The sequence below is a fragment of the Andrena cerasifolii genome, chromosome 6 (assembly GCF_050908995.1).
Source record: "Andrena cerasifolii isolate SP2316 chromosome 6, iyAndCera1_principal, whole genome shotgun sequence".
Taxonomy (NCBI): Eukaryota; Metazoa; Arthropoda; class Insecta; order Hymenoptera; family Andrenidae; genus Andrena; species Andrena cerasifolii.
In genome coordinates, this window is record NC_135123.1 from 743,495 (window position 1) to 758,884 (window position 15,390).

Sequence of the window (15,390 nt, forward strand, 5' to 3'; positions counted from 1 at the left end):
TATGACGCTGCATTTCCTGCAGCTGATGTTGCGCCGCCTTATTATCGTTTACCGCCTCGGCGATCCCCGCCGCTCCGCCGGCCAACGATCCTAGAACCCCTAACAGCGGGAGAAGTGGTAATATGCCACCTCATTTTGCCACCAGAAGAATCCGCTTTTGCGATGCTTTCTTTGGAGTCCTTTTGCGGGTTTTTGTTTTCTTCCCCATTCCGAATTTCGTCTTAGCCTTCATAGCTGCCTACACAGATTTAGCAGCACCTCTTTCACCCAGAGTCGAGTCTCGCGCAACGATGCGTTTTCGCGCTTTGTCAGCGAGAACTTTATCTGCCGCGTACCTTTCACCGAGGTTGTTGCTACGCGAATATGCAATATCGTGTTCGCGACACGCTGTGTTCAACGGATTGATGCCTTGATCACCTCTAACCAATCGTTTTGCCAAATGAGTTCCTAGACCGCAAAACTGATATCCCGGAGTATGTAATTCGGTTGGGTAGCGGATTTATCGCCCGATTTAACAGACCACAACCTTTCTTTACTCTCTTCGGCGACATTCGCTGCAGTTTTTAATCAATGGTGCTGCACCGTCGATATGCGTTCGCTGCCAAGGGCGATTATAATGTTCCAAGCACCGACGATACTGCTGAACCTCAGAATCGGCTTTTATATGCTTGGGGAGTCTGTCCCACAACCGATCGATGTGTCTGCCGAACTCTCGCAGTAGAATAATCTTTGGTATATATTTCAACTGCTCAGCGGTTAGGTCTCGAATATCACAATTATCCGACAGGATCAGAAGCATTTTGAATAATGAGCTGTTTTGCTTCGGCGCGAGCCTATAAATAGAGCGCACCGCAGCTTCGACGTATCAAAATCATTTTTCACAGTTCACGGAGAGGATGCGATTCGTGCGACAACCTGTGGCGATACGCGTGACTAATTTGGACGATAAATCGCAAATGATGTCTCCGAAAAAAAAAAACGAGACGCTGACACGGTAGCATGCTGCCAATCACTATTCGCTGTGCTATTTGTGGCCCATCAAATTGTGGAAAGACCAACGTGCTGGTCAGCTAGTTGGAAAGTCCTGACGGCATCCGCTTCGAGAACGTGCACGTGTATTCCAAGTCGTTGCAACAGCCGAAATATAAGTATATGGAGAATTTTTTGACTCCGATAGATGAAATTGGCTACTTTACATTTTCGAATAACAGTGACGTCATCCCACCGAGCGAATCGCTTCCGAATTCCATTTTTATCTTTGATGACGTGGCATGCGACAAGCAAGATACGATAAGGGAATACTTTGCAATGGGGCGCCACTCGAACGTTGACTGCTTCTATCTCTGTCAGACGTATGCAAAGATTCCCAAACATCTTATACGCGATAATGCGAATTTGCTGATTCTGTTTAAGCAGGATGGTACCAACTTGAAACATGTGTACAGCAATCACGTAAACACTGACATGTCTTACGAGGATTTCTGCGCTTTGTGTCGTAATTGTTGGCAGCGGGAGTATGGTTTCGTGGTGATAGACAAGGATAGCGCGATGTCCAATGGACGTTATAGAAAGGGATTTAACGAGTTTGCGGTACCGTGAGATGCTCAATCGTCGTCAACACGTGGGTGGGAAAGCAACGTCTGCGATACAATGATGATTAGTAGTCAGGAGTTTAAGGATCGTGAGAGAATAGCGATGGAAATTGCAAAAACGAGCGAATCCATTCGCAGGAAACATCAGTCTTTGAAGACTGACAAGATGGATGAAGATATCGCGCTGGAAAGATACTTTAAACCTATTACCGAGCCCTTAAAACATATTGTGGAAAATACTGCTGAGACAGAAGCTGACATATCACCTGCGACGAGTATGAGCATTGAAACATTAACGCCTAAAACAAAAATCCGGCCGAAACGGAACGCATCGCGTAAAAGAAATAGTAAACAGTCATATATGTCATTGGAAAATTCGCTCGTAACCTCCACACCAGTTCAATCGAAGTGGAAACGGTTGAATGTCACATCAAACGATTCCACGGTTCCTCCTGCGTCAATAAATACATTTCCTGATGTACAGTCGCTCACAACCAATGATGACGAAGACGTGTATGAAACTTCTGCCGATGAGCAACTCCAAACATCCGAGGAGCAAGAAACGTTTCGCAACCATTTCGGTCCGCTGGGACAAAAATACATAAGCGCAATCCTAAGTGGTGATAGGGATACGACCATAGATTATGTGTACGGTGTACACTTTGGTGGTAGTGGAATGATGCTGGGGGATAAGGCTTTCGTTATGGACAAGGATGATAATATAATCATAGACGGTGTAAGATATGGAGGAACGCCCGGTCTGTACGAACTGATTTTCAAGAAAATTCCCGATGATGCTATATACACAGATGCTGATAAACAAAAATACAAAAGTATACTGCTGATGACGAATGCTCACAGACGTGGCCATAGCGCACAAAATCCCATATTGGGTAACAAGGGATACAAGTACAAACATGTAATTGCGCCACTACTACCCCGTGTATTGGCCAGTAAAGCGGGGAAAGGTCTAAGGACACCGCGAGTCATGGTGATAAACGATAACAAGATCGATTATGTGCACTGGGATGATCCCAACGAGCTGGTGGATCGATTGCGTTTGCTGGAAGCGTCGCGTCAGGCGGGTAACAACTCGCACGGCAACGAAATTCTATCGATTATAGAGGAACTCCGTGAGGCAGGCCTCATTATAAATTAAACCGCACGCCGATGATGTGCACTATATGCGTCGAGATGCCGATCAACAAATTTGGGGTAACGCTCGAGAAGAGTGGAGCAGCTACAATGGACTATTACAAATGGAGCGGCATGCTTCGAAATTACATGCGAGATAACGCTCTTTGCGTGACCGGTGCTGACTTTAATGCAAAATCACGCAGGGTAAGACGCGTAGCGCAACCCACGACCCACAGCGATGCCGTCAATAAACCATACATGGAAAAGAGCATTAAACTTTTGAGAGAGCAGCAGGGGAAGAATTAGAGATGAAGCTGTTCGTGTTTCAGAGAGATATGCTGACGTTGCAAAACAGCATTCAAAAGATATCGCAGGCGTCGAATTCTATCCCTCAGCAGCAATGCGAAGGAGAATCATGCGAGACGGTTGAACTTGTCCAGAATTTTCTCGGGTTGATGGGGAGCACATAATGCATGTACATGATAATTACCGCACCATTCGTGTCGAAGATACCTCTGCGATCAAACATACTGTCATTATCGAAATCCAAGAGTAAAGAAGAAAACCATGGCCGCAAGAAGCGACAACTTGTTGAGAAATTGCATGCTCCAGCTCGAAGACATTTCCCACGGAGGCGCGTCATAGTGCATGGATACGATGATCTGTGGTAAGCTGACGTTGTAGAAATGCGCCCATAGTCGCGATTCAACCAAGGTCACCACTACATACTCACCATCATCGATGTGCTGAGCAAGTATGCATGGGCGTTGCCGCTCAAGGCTAAAAGTGGTGCTTAGGTGAATAAAGCGTTTGCAAAGATATTTAGAGATCGATATCCGAAAAATTTGTAAACCGATCAAGTAAAAGAATTTTACAACGCCGATGTCCAGAAACTCTTGACAAAGCATGGCATTAATCATTATTCGACGTATTCGGTGATGAAGGCCTTCGTCGTAGAACGTTTCAATCGAACTTTGAAGAACAATATGTGGAAACTGTTTACGCTCAATGGAACCTATAAATGGACCGATGCGCTACCGCGTCTACTTGCAGAGTATAACGCACGAAAACAGAACCATCAAAATGTGTCCTCGCGATGTTACCCCTGCGATCACCGAGAAGCTGCTAGCCACCGTATACAGCAACATAAAGATTGCTGCTCCAGCGAGATTCAAATTGGACGAGATTGTGCGCGTGAGCAAATTTACAACCACCTTCGAGAAAGGCTATACACCGAATTGGACAACGGAGGTGTTCAAGATAGCCAAAGTACAGACAACTAATCCCGCAACGTATCTGCTCCTCGATTAACCTATTTATGTCGCTACTTTCACTTAATCAGGTTATTAATTTACCTACGTGTGTAACTAACACCTCTCCCTCGTTAATTGATCTAATAATGATCTTCCGGTTAATTCCAGCGGTGTCTATGACATGAGCCATGCAAGCGATCATTCTCTTGTCTATGCCATACTAGATATAGTCAAACCACGTTCCACCGCTCGTTTTGTGTTACGCCGAAATCTACGCGATATGTTATTGAATTCTTTTAATGCTGCCGCGGCTGAGATCGATTGGTTGCCTATATACGAAACCAGCTCCATTGACGAGAAAGTAAATTTATTCTACTCCTTTATATTTACATTATTTGATCACTTTGCTCCCATTGAACGTGTGCATATAACACGACCGTCTGCTCCATGGTTAACTGTTAATTTACGTAAGCTTATGCGTATGCGTAATCAGGCGAGTTTGAAATTTCGTAGGACTGCCAATCCTTTGCACTGGCGCCGCTATAAGCAGCTTCGCAAGCTCTGTACCGCAACTCTTAGACCCGAGAAACGCGCACTTTTCAACCATCTTTCATCTTCTTCCAAATCTCCTAAACAATTTTGGAACCTCATTTCTCGCGCTGGCTATTATCGTCCTCGGCAAGATTCTAACTCTCTTCATTCCTTCCCTGGCCCTAATTCTATTAACAATCACTTCATCGATTCCGTTCCGCCTACTAATATTTCTTCTGTAACAATCGATACCTTTCTCAATAAATCTCATACACATCCTGCTTCCAACTTCTCTTTCTCCCCCTTTACACCCGCTGACCTTTACCCAATCTCTAAATACATTAAACTCACCTCCTCGAATCCGTTCGATTTATCCGGCCAACTTTTATTGTACTGCATTCCCTTCTGCCTCGATCCACTAATCCACATCTTTAATCACTCCATATCCTCCGGCACCTATCCGACCATTTGGAAGAACAATATCGTCGTACCTATCCCTAAATATCCTGATGCATCAACCCTTAACTCCCTTCGCCCTATCTCTCAGCCCCCCTTCCTCTCTAAACTTTTAGAGAAGTTATGTCACGCTCAACTCTCATTTTTCATCTCGTCTGTTCATGCCTTACCCGACCTCCAATCTGGTTTCAGACGCGGGTACAGCACGACCACCGCTCTTCTTTTCATCACTGACTCTATCTTACGTGCTATGGACTCCCATAACCTCGCTCCTATTACATCACTTGATTTTTCCAAAGCGTTTGATACCGTTGATCACAACCTGCTGATTGCTAAATTGAAATTTTTCGGACTGTCTCCTCTGTCCCTCTCATGGTTTCGTTCCCATCTGGTTGGACACACTCAGCAGGTTATGGTCAACCGTGACGGACCAAAATTCTCCTCTTTGCGTGCGGTGAAGTACAGAGTTCCACAAGGATCCGTGTTAGGTCCACTACTGTTTAATATTTTCGTTGCCGATCTACCTCGTCTCACTAAGAAGGAGAGTATTTTAGGTGTCCGCCTCCGATCATTTTGATTTTTTGATATGTTATAGAGGACCGAAAAATAAGAAATACGTGGTTTTTTATTTTTCCCCGTTTTCATATTTGGGGGATGAAAACTGCGTTCAAAGTTAGGGCTGAAAAATCATTTTTGTGGAATATCTCGAAAACTATTAGAGATAGGGGAATAGTGTCAATGGACGAATTTTGTGTCTTTGAATGCGAATAAGACTGACTCACCAGATTTTCAAAAATCCACAAAAATGATTTTTCAACCCTAATTTTGAACGCAGTTTTCACCCCCCAAATATGAAAACGGGGGAAAATAAAAAAACACGTATTTCTTATTTTTCGGTCCTCTATAACATATCCAAAAATCAAAATAATCGGAGGCGGACACCTAAAATACTCTCCTTGTAAGTGAAATGTTTCGTGCATGTACGCCGATGACATGCAGATTATTTCCACTTTTGCGCCGAACAATATTAATGAAGTTGTTAGTAAACTGGAATCCGATCTTGTCCTAATATCCGAATAGGCGGTTCAACAATGGGCTTAGGCTTAATCCTTCCAAATCTTCTCTCCTTGTTCTTGGCTCATCTTTCCTCCTTCGTACCCTTCCTCCCATTACTGTCACACTTGACTCCGTCCAGCTACATCCCGTTACTTCCATCCGGAATTTGGGACTCACACTGGACTCTACTCTTACCTTCGAAAAGCACGTGGCTGCTATATGTCGCCTAACCTTTAATCGTCTACGTCTATTATATCCTTCTCGGCATATTCTTTCCTCTTCTCAGAAACTTCTCCTATCACAATCCCTGGTTGTTTCGCTATTTGACTACTGTGATGTCGTATATAGTCCTTTTCTTACCTCTCGTCTCACTTCCCTGATTCAGCGTGTTCAAAATTCCTGTCTGCGTTTCTCCTACTGTGTCTGCAAGTTTGATCATATCTCTCCGTTTTTCGTAAAATACTCCTGGTTACGTATGTCTCAAAGATGGAAACTCCAGTTGTGCTGACTCGTGTTTAAGGTACTCTCCTCTGGTTGTCCGTTACATCTTTACAACATCCTACTCACAAACCTTTCTTATCACTCCTCTAGTTCTCTTTCAACTCGTTCCCAATCTCTTCTCTCTATTCCTGCACATCGTGCCTCCAAATTTGAATCTTCCTTCTCTTATACCGCGGCTCATTATTATAACTCCCTTTCTGCTACTATCCGACAGTTAGACTCTTTTCCGTCCTTTAAAAAAGCAACCCGACAACACATCCTTCAGCTCTTTTAGTGTTGTCCCACTTTGTGATGTCTTCCCTTTCCGCTCTAGCACATGTTGTACCGTGACCTGCGCATTCACCGCCATTGTATATTGCTTCATTACTGTTTCATATTTCATATTTCATTGTTGAATTAGTTTTAAGTATTTTTAGTATTAGTATACGTAGTACTAATTAATGTATAGTTTTATGTTATGGTTAGGCCTATTAACAGGTTATACTGCGGCCTTGCCTTTACTCGCCTTTACTTTCTCCTTATGCACTATACCTTTGATTTACGAGTAATAAAGACGAAATAATAATAATAATAATAATAATAATGTGCCTCTCATTTATCTCCGCTATGACTTCATCTGTATGTACGGGCCCCTTAGACGCTTGACCCATTCCTGTGGAGTGCTCCTGCTCCAGATTTTTAACACGCTCTGATAGTTCATCGACGACCGTCCGAAAGCCAGCAAGCTCCGTTTTAACGCTGGTCATAAAACCCTCCAAAAAGTTATTCAATTTGGATCTCATAAAATCCCTGATATAATCGACGGTCGGACAAGATGTATGCCACATTGCCGATCGAGTCCCGATTGGATTAGTGGAAACCGGAGACACAACAGGAGCCGACTTGCAATTCAAAAACCGGCCGTTGTACCAGAGGTGACCCGAACGCCCGAGGCATGTGACCCCAGCATGAGACATTGCTCCACAGTCCGCACAAATAACAGGATTGACCACTGCAGCCCCGCAGCCTTTGCACTTTTTCGACTGAGATATGGCACGTCAGATGGAAAGAAAGGCGATACCGATTGCAACGTGATTAGAGAACAGTACAATCCACCACTTTCTGTAGGATGACCGGACTGGTCACTCTCAGGCACAACCACAGTCAGAATCGAGAACTCAACTTGACCCTATGCACCCTCACTGATTTCCGGCACTTGAATCGCTGCGAGCTGCACCACTGTCAATAATTAAATGCGATAAGGCGAACGATAAACCGATTAATTTCGTCACAACAACACAGCTGTGCCACAACACGTGCGACCTGACAGGTTGACTGACTGATAGTGATTTAGCCAATAATACTTTGTGAGTCACTGAGTCGAACGCCTTTTGGAAGTGAGTAAATACTGTGTCCACCTGGCAATTAGAATCCAAACAGGTCGAGACATGTCTGCAATAGACTGCCAGGTGGATAGCCGTAGACTGCTCCGGCGCAAACCCGTGCTGCTGCTCGCATACAGGGTGTCCCACTAAGGAGTGGACAGCGCGATATCTCTTAAAGTATTGTCGATAAAAATATAAAAAAAATAGGGAATTGCATGGTTCGAGGGGGCCCATTTATTAGCGCGAACGAATTTTGTTTCCGATTATTATTTTAAAAGATACGATGGTCAAGTTCGGTTTTTCAAATGGAACTATTTTTTTTGAAGACCTGAGTTGATAGTGCGTTCCAAGACAAATTCAATAAGCTTTAATGTATACACTTTATTTCCACTGGTTTTTAAGATATTGCGCTTGCAAATTTACTGATTTTCACTGCAAGAAACCCCTCTGGAATGGCAAAAACCGGGGGCGGTCTTACTGACGCCACGGGTGGCACTGCCTGTTGAAATGGATACTTACCTGCCAAAGGTCCAAAGGCTGGACAATTCTTTTCCGTCAGAAATGCTACTTAGGTAGGTACATCTGCGGTATCGAGAAGCGCATCGTTACTTTTATTTCGCACTTGCTTCTACGCTCGGATGGCCGGTTCTTTTGGGAGGGATGCAAATCCGATTAGTTCTGATACAATCTGCTCCCTATGGTTGAAATTTAGTCTAGCAACTTTCACTCCTCCTAACCTAACCAATCCAACTTGCATCCCTCCCAAAGAACCGGCCATCCGCGCGTAGAAGCAAGTGCGAAATAAAAGTAACGATGCGCTTCTGGATACCGCAGATGTACCTACCTAAGTAGCATTTCTGACGGAAGAGAATTGTCCAGCCTTTGGGCCTGCCATTTCTGGCGTAGACCTTTGGCAGGTAAGTATCCATTTCAACAGGCAGTGCCACCCGTGGCGCCAGTAAGACCGCCCCCGGTTTTTGCCATTCCAGAGGGGTTTCTTGCAGTGAAAATCAGTAAATTTGCAAGCGCAATATCTTAAAAACCAGTGGAAATAAAGTGTATACATTAAAGCTTATTGAATTTGTTTGGAACGCACTATCAACTCAGGTCTTCAAAAAAAATAGTTCCATTTGAAAAACCGAACTTGACCATCGTATCTTTTAAAATAATAATCGGACACAAATTTGGTTCGCGCTAATAAATGGGCCCCCTCGAACCATGCACTTCCCTATTTTTTTTATATTTTTATCGACAATACTTTAAGAGATATCGCGCTGTCCACTCCTTAGTGGGACACCCTGTATAGTGTTAGACAGCATCGAATTTATACGTTCAGTGATAATGTCCTCCAATATCTTAGGCATCACATTGTTTATACAAATAGGTCGATAGTTTCTAACATCTTTGGAATCCCCAGATTTGAAAATGGGAGTGACTAGACTAGTTTTCCAACATTGCAGAAAGTATCCAGCTTTTAAAGAGCAGTTAAAGATTATCCAAATAGCTCGGGATAAGATAAAACTACACGATCGAAAGAATATTGAAGGAATCCCGTCAATTCCTGGTCCTTTATTAATGTGTAGGAAATTAAGTCTATCAAATATTTCGCTAATGTCGATGCAAATGTCGGAAAGGCAAGAGTTAAACCCATTATCAAATACAGGATAATCCGCCGCATTGCAGCGATAAACAGACCCGAAATATAACACAAACAAATTAGCAATAGCCAGGTCATTCCTAGCTGTAGACCCGTTATGAACCATAATATTCGGTATACTGTTAGCGCTTCGTTTCGAGTTTACAGACCTGATTTCCTGCACATAATTATGGATTTTTTACATACAACATGTGTGCGCTTTTTATCCCGTACGAGCCTGATTAGATTTAGAGAAAACCATCTAGGATAATTATTAGATTCCTTAGAAACAATTTTAGGTACATATAAGTCAATGACTGTGTATAAGTGTGACCACAAAAAAATTGAAGCGCATCGTCGAAGTTCGCAATAGTTAAGTAATCATCCCATGGTACACTGTTCAAGTAGTCCCGAACGAGACGGTAATCACAATGCCGGAAATCGTAGTAGAGATGATTAACTCGCAGCGTACAATTAATAATAGCGAATCTGGCGTCAATAATTAGTGTCGGGTCATAATTGTCACAAGGCAGAAGCGAGTCACTAGGGGGGGGGGGGGTGCAACAGCATTATTGTTACAGAAAACCGGATAAAGTGTATTGCCATGTGAATTTGGAATTGAATTGAACTGGTTACTATTAAAGAAGTTGAAGGTCTCTAGAATGTGTCCAGCAGAAGAGATTTCAGACTAGGTAGATGAAGGATGGGTGTCGAAGTCTAGTGTTGCATCTTGGTAGATCCAGTCAAGATGGAGAAGGTTGTAGTACCCGCAGATATAAAAATAGCTGTCCGGACGCTGATCCAGTATTTCAAAGATAGCTCTGCAGTGTTCCTCGTATAGCGGTTCCGGAATCGCTGGTGGCAAGTAAACTGCGCCCAATATCATAGAGTGAGATCCATTTGTTAACTCAACAAAAATTTGCTCCACCGAATGTGAGGAGACCATGACTTTTGAACAGCGAAAAGTGTTCTTGAGAGCAATGGGAACACCTCCCCCCTAGTGCATAAGCTGGTTTTAGAAGATCTGTTGCAGCGAAAAAGTAAATAATCATTTAGTCCATAAGTCAATATGCGTTAAAAACACATAAAAAATATCAAACAAACTTTCAACACGTTTTTCTCGAAACACGATGTTTTGAAACGGTGACAATCTAATGAACCGATTCAAAAAAATCTTGAAGCATTTGATTCGTAATTGGAGTCGCTATCACGCCATCTACAAATATAACTTTTGAAACACGCGTTTTTTATCTACACATTTATGCGCAAAATTACCTTCTTTTTGCACTATTTAGTTCAAATGGGCACCAATCGTAGTTTTCGTTTCTTGCCGCGATAGTAGATAAGACGATTGCCATTGAAATAAATTTTAAGAAATTTTTTCGATTTTTGATTTCAAACAATCCTATCAGTAAACACTAGGAGCTCTTACTTTTTTACCCGTCGGGTATCCGGCTACCCGAAACAACTTCAGGCAATTGAATGTTTTATTGTCTGTGGTATTGTTTGATGTTAGCCAAAAATGATCGAACAATACCACATTCAATGGCTTGAAATTGTTCCGGGTAGCCGGGTACCGGACGAGTCAAAAAGTAACAGCTCTAGTAAATACGGCTACTGTTTAGGCATCTCTTTTTGGCAGCGCTGTACTAAACGCCACATAGAAAATGCATCAAGCCTCAAAACATGTAAAAAAGAAAATTGTACGCTAAAGAGTGTAGGTATGAATAAAAGCCAAAAACACTTTTTGGGATATGTTATAATCTCTTCTTTTACAAAATTCATAAAAATCACCTCCTTTTTATAGCTTTTTGATTGGAGGGTCCCCTTACAAATCATTTTACGTTTTTAAAAATAAAGTTGACTTTAAAATCATCTCAACACTTACACTTAAATAATAGGATACAGTAAATAAAATATATTTCCAAAAAAATCAGTAACTTTGGTATTAATAAGTGGTTACTTCGGAGATAATTTAACGATATTTTCATCCATTTTAATTCTTTAAGAGATTGAAGGGACGCCCTGTTTGTGTAGCATATTAACATCAATATGTGTGCGTTTGTAATACCGCTAAATGACAAAGATTGTTATTTCAATGAGATTCTTAATACAGCGTATGCTGTGGTTGTCCGTCCGTTACGCCTTGGGCTGCCAATTCAGCTAAAGTTCTCTCGAGGTAACTTGTGTCAGGGTAACCATGGCCAGACGTAGATGGTCCCAATTCAGTTTTATGGTGAATTTCGTTCCATGTTACCACATCTTCCCGTCCAGTGGTCACTGATCGTCCAATCGTAAATATCAGTCTTCGCTCAAACGCAATTTGTAGTAGTCTTAAAACTCGTCGACCTAAGTTATTGTCTGGAAGGTAACAAACGCGTGGAAAACCTACAGCGTAATAGGCTTGACCAGGATTAGGATGTTCATTCCCTTGAATCCCTGATGGAATGCTGAAATTATATATTCTCAGTATAATATTTTGAAAATTCCACGAGGGCACCATTAAAAAAACTCATTGAGCATGAACAAAAGGTCTAACTTAATATACAATACAATTTAATTTTGTTATGTAAGGAATATTCAGAAGCATATTATTCACATAATAATTTCAACAATTTGATGGCGTTCAACACTTTGTTATTTAACTAAATTTTTAGAATCAGAATTTTTGTAAAATATAGATAAATATATTGAGAAGTATACACCTTTTTACTATTTATCTACAGTTGAATTATTCATTGAATAAATACAAGAAACTAAAAATGGACTTGTAACGCACTTACTCATAAGTTATCTGAATTGTATTTGTATTTAGGAAGCCAGGCAAAGCGCGTGGTATCCTTGTCCAATTCATAGTCCCGGGAGGTTGATTTCCTCTTTTCTCTCCATAAATTAAGCGGCAAACGGGACACTGTATGTACATGGGAGGTTGCTGACAACTGAGCATTGCATTTAAGCACGCTAAATGTAGCCTATGCCGACAGCGAGTTAATTCTACTGTCAATGGCTCCGGCATACCAAGGCATACAGGACACGAATCAGAATCATCGCTTTCTACTACTTTTACATATTGAGAAATGACATCGGATTCAGCATCTGCACCTAAATAAAATAAACTCATTTCATATGCGATACTTCACATATCACAAAATGAAGAATATCACAGAAGTATTTTAAAGAAAAAATAATCAATTACCTAAAACAGAATCTTTAAATACATCATCACTTCCCACACTACTGTCTAATAAATCTACTGGATTTTCATGACTCAAATATGTAAAAACAGTATCAACACTAGGTCTTCGTCCACTTTTCGTGCTACTAGAATCTACATCAAGAACATTGTCCCATGTTTTCCTCTTCTGACCAGATTCAATGGTTGCAACTGAAGTACTGTTTTCTATACCATGTTTATTACTAAATATGTTGAAGTTGCTCAGGATAACACGTGCTATGTTTGATGGACCAGTATCACCATTTTTACCCTGATATTGTACAAGTGAATGTATAAAAGTTTGTTCATATTTATATCAACAAATATATTTACTCACCTTTTTATTATTTTTCTTTGTATTTCCTGCAGATGATTTCTTATGTGCTACTTTTGTAGTAGAACTTTTCACAGTTACACACATAGCTTTCCTTCCAGATATAATCTGTAACTCTTCTAGTGCAACTTTAACTAAAGGATAAGGCGCTTGTTGAATACGTCGTATTGGTCTCACATACCCAGTACAACAGCGTACTTGAGTTAGATTGCAAAAATTAATAATGTAAGGAAAACCTAAATATGTCTTAGAAACATCAATTGTTTTGTCACCCTGAAATAAAAAAGTAAAATCGCAATTAGAATTAAAACTGTAGAGTAGGTAAAATTTCAAAAGATAGTTCTATATTTACCCTTGCCCATGCTTCTTCTATTAGACATTGCACTTCCATATCATATGTGTGCCAATCATCTGTATCGCCAGCCCATTCCCATTTAGCCCCTTTCCCAGCTGGTGAACTCGGAAGATAAAATTTTCTCCTAACATTATGAGTATCATCTCCATCCTCACTGCATTGCATTTTCGTCTTTAAATTGATATAATACCTATTGTAAACATTGTGAACATAAATAAGCATTTACTTTTTTTGTTGCAGTCTTAAATATGAAAAGTACAAAAGTGCAGTAAATCATTTGCAATCAAACGTAAATAGCAGGCGATATACTCGTATGTTATTAATAAAACGAAACTCAAAGATGAGTTTCAACCATATGAAACTAAGGTTGCATTTTAAATGAATTTCGGATATTGTCCTACTAATATAACAAATGCGAAAGTGTGTTTGGATGTTTGTTACTGAATCACGTCGCAACTACGCAACGGACCTTTCTGAAAGAGTGACCCAAGAAATAGCCTCGTTCTGGTCCCACGATTTTGGAACTGAATTTTGTGCCAAATGATACCTTATGACAGCGCTGTCCAGCGTAGGGGGCCTCTCGCGCCTGCTACCCCTTCCAATCGGGCAGCGGCTGGTCTGTCATGGTCAGAGTTCGGAGGGAGTCGGCTCCAATGATGGAGGGGGAAACACCTACAAGAACTCTGGACTCAAGATCGGCTCTTTAGGGTCGCGCGGTATCCCTGACAACGCGGACGAGAGTGGGAGAACCTCGAGCTTACGCGTAAACGACCTTGGACAGCGCTGCCTTATGATGAGACATCAATCACAACAAACTTTCAAGTTGAGGTGACAATTAGTTTCTGAGATATGGGAGGTCAAAGAAGTGAAAATTCATTAACGCAACAGCCGATACGCTTCGTTGTACGGACTTTTATGTTAGTCCTATTGTTACATGGGCCCTTCAGGTCCATCCCGTGCTTGCTGTCCACGCGTCGCTTTTGTTTCGCAAAGGCGATCCAGCGGAATCGCCTCGCGTGTAGCAATCGAGTGGTGCTGAGCCCGTGGCAACAGCGATAGGGACAACGACCGCGCTCGGCCCAATTCCCCGATTATTTCTCAATAATCGGGGAATTGGTGAAGCAAACGACAGCTGCCGACGGGGCAGTTTTCCCCATTCATAGGGATCGTTCGAAGTTCGGCCCGCGATCGGGAGCCGCAAAAACATTATTCTTATTCGAGAGCTCGAGCTAGGAAGTCGCGACGGACCAGAGGACCGTCTAGATACCGCGACCACGTCTCCGTGTAGATTCCGCGAAGCGCGCTCGGCCGATAGTAATTCGTAATAAGGGTAACTCCGTCCGACACACAGGAAACGGCCTCGACGGGAGAGCCCTTGCGCGTCAATCGAGACCGACGTAGGACCGCGTAGAAATACGACGTTTAGAGACAGTGCGGTACGACGGGCACTAGGCCACCGACATCCGAAAGCACAGCGAGCGACCACGACCTACCCGTGGGTCAGCGACATTGCGAGCGACCGAAACGCGGGGACGGCAAGCGTGCCGCGCGACACCCGAGCGACACAGCGAGCGACAGCCAAGGCGAAGCGCTGTCTCGAGGTAAAGTCATTTAACTTCTGTAACAATATATGTACCCTTATCGTTTTTCCACCTTATCCCCTGAACTTTATTCTTCCAACCCCTTTTCACCTTCCTTATCCCCGGTAAGTATAGTCAAGGTGGGCCTTAGCCCTTCCATAGAGCAAGAACCCGGTAAATCATTCCAACCGCTCGGGGTGATTTACAGGAAGTCCTATGAGGACGTAACACTATAATTTAAAAAATTGTGTCCAAGGGTTTTGCTGACTGCTAACAACGAATTTGACCTTAGATTCTCAAAATTCATAATGGCCGATTCAATATAGCGAATCGTATGTCGAAACGTATTCTAATTTTCATAAAACTTTGGTCTAACATTCG

General features: G+C 42.2%; 1 protein-coding gene and 1 long non-coding RNA gene across 2 annotated transcripts in view; both read right to left on the bottom strand.

Moving 5' to 3' along the window:
* The window catches only part of LOC143370507 (uncharacterized), a 106,897-nt gene extending 106,789 nt beyond the window's left edge, over positions 1-108 (bottom strand). Inside the window, exon 1 of the long non-coding RNA XR_013085643.1 lies at positions 98-108. This is a non-coding gene — a long non-coding RNA (uncharacterized LOC143370507). The remainder of the gene's footprint in view (positions 1-97) is intronic.
* Positions 109-11,279: 11,171 nt separating this feature from the next.
* Positions 11,280-15,390, bottom strand: part of Dx (deltex E3 ubiquitin ligase) — a 45,460-nt gene continuing 41,349 nt past the window's right edge. Inside the window, exons 2-6 of the mRNA XM_076815729.1 lie at positions 13,427-13,619; positions 13,078-13,347; positions 12,723-13,011; positions 12,310-12,628; positions 11,280-11,976 (exon numbers count right to left, since the gene is read on the bottom strand). Of these exons, the coding sequence (XP_076671844.1) occupies positions 11,634-11,976; positions 12,310-12,628; positions 12,723-13,011; positions 13,078-13,347; positions 13,427-13,619 (1,414 nt within the window). The 3' untranslated portion in view covers positions 11,280-11,633. The remainder of the gene's footprint in view (positions 11,977-12,309; positions 12,629-12,722; positions 13,012-13,077; positions 13,348-13,426; positions 13,620-15,390) is intronic.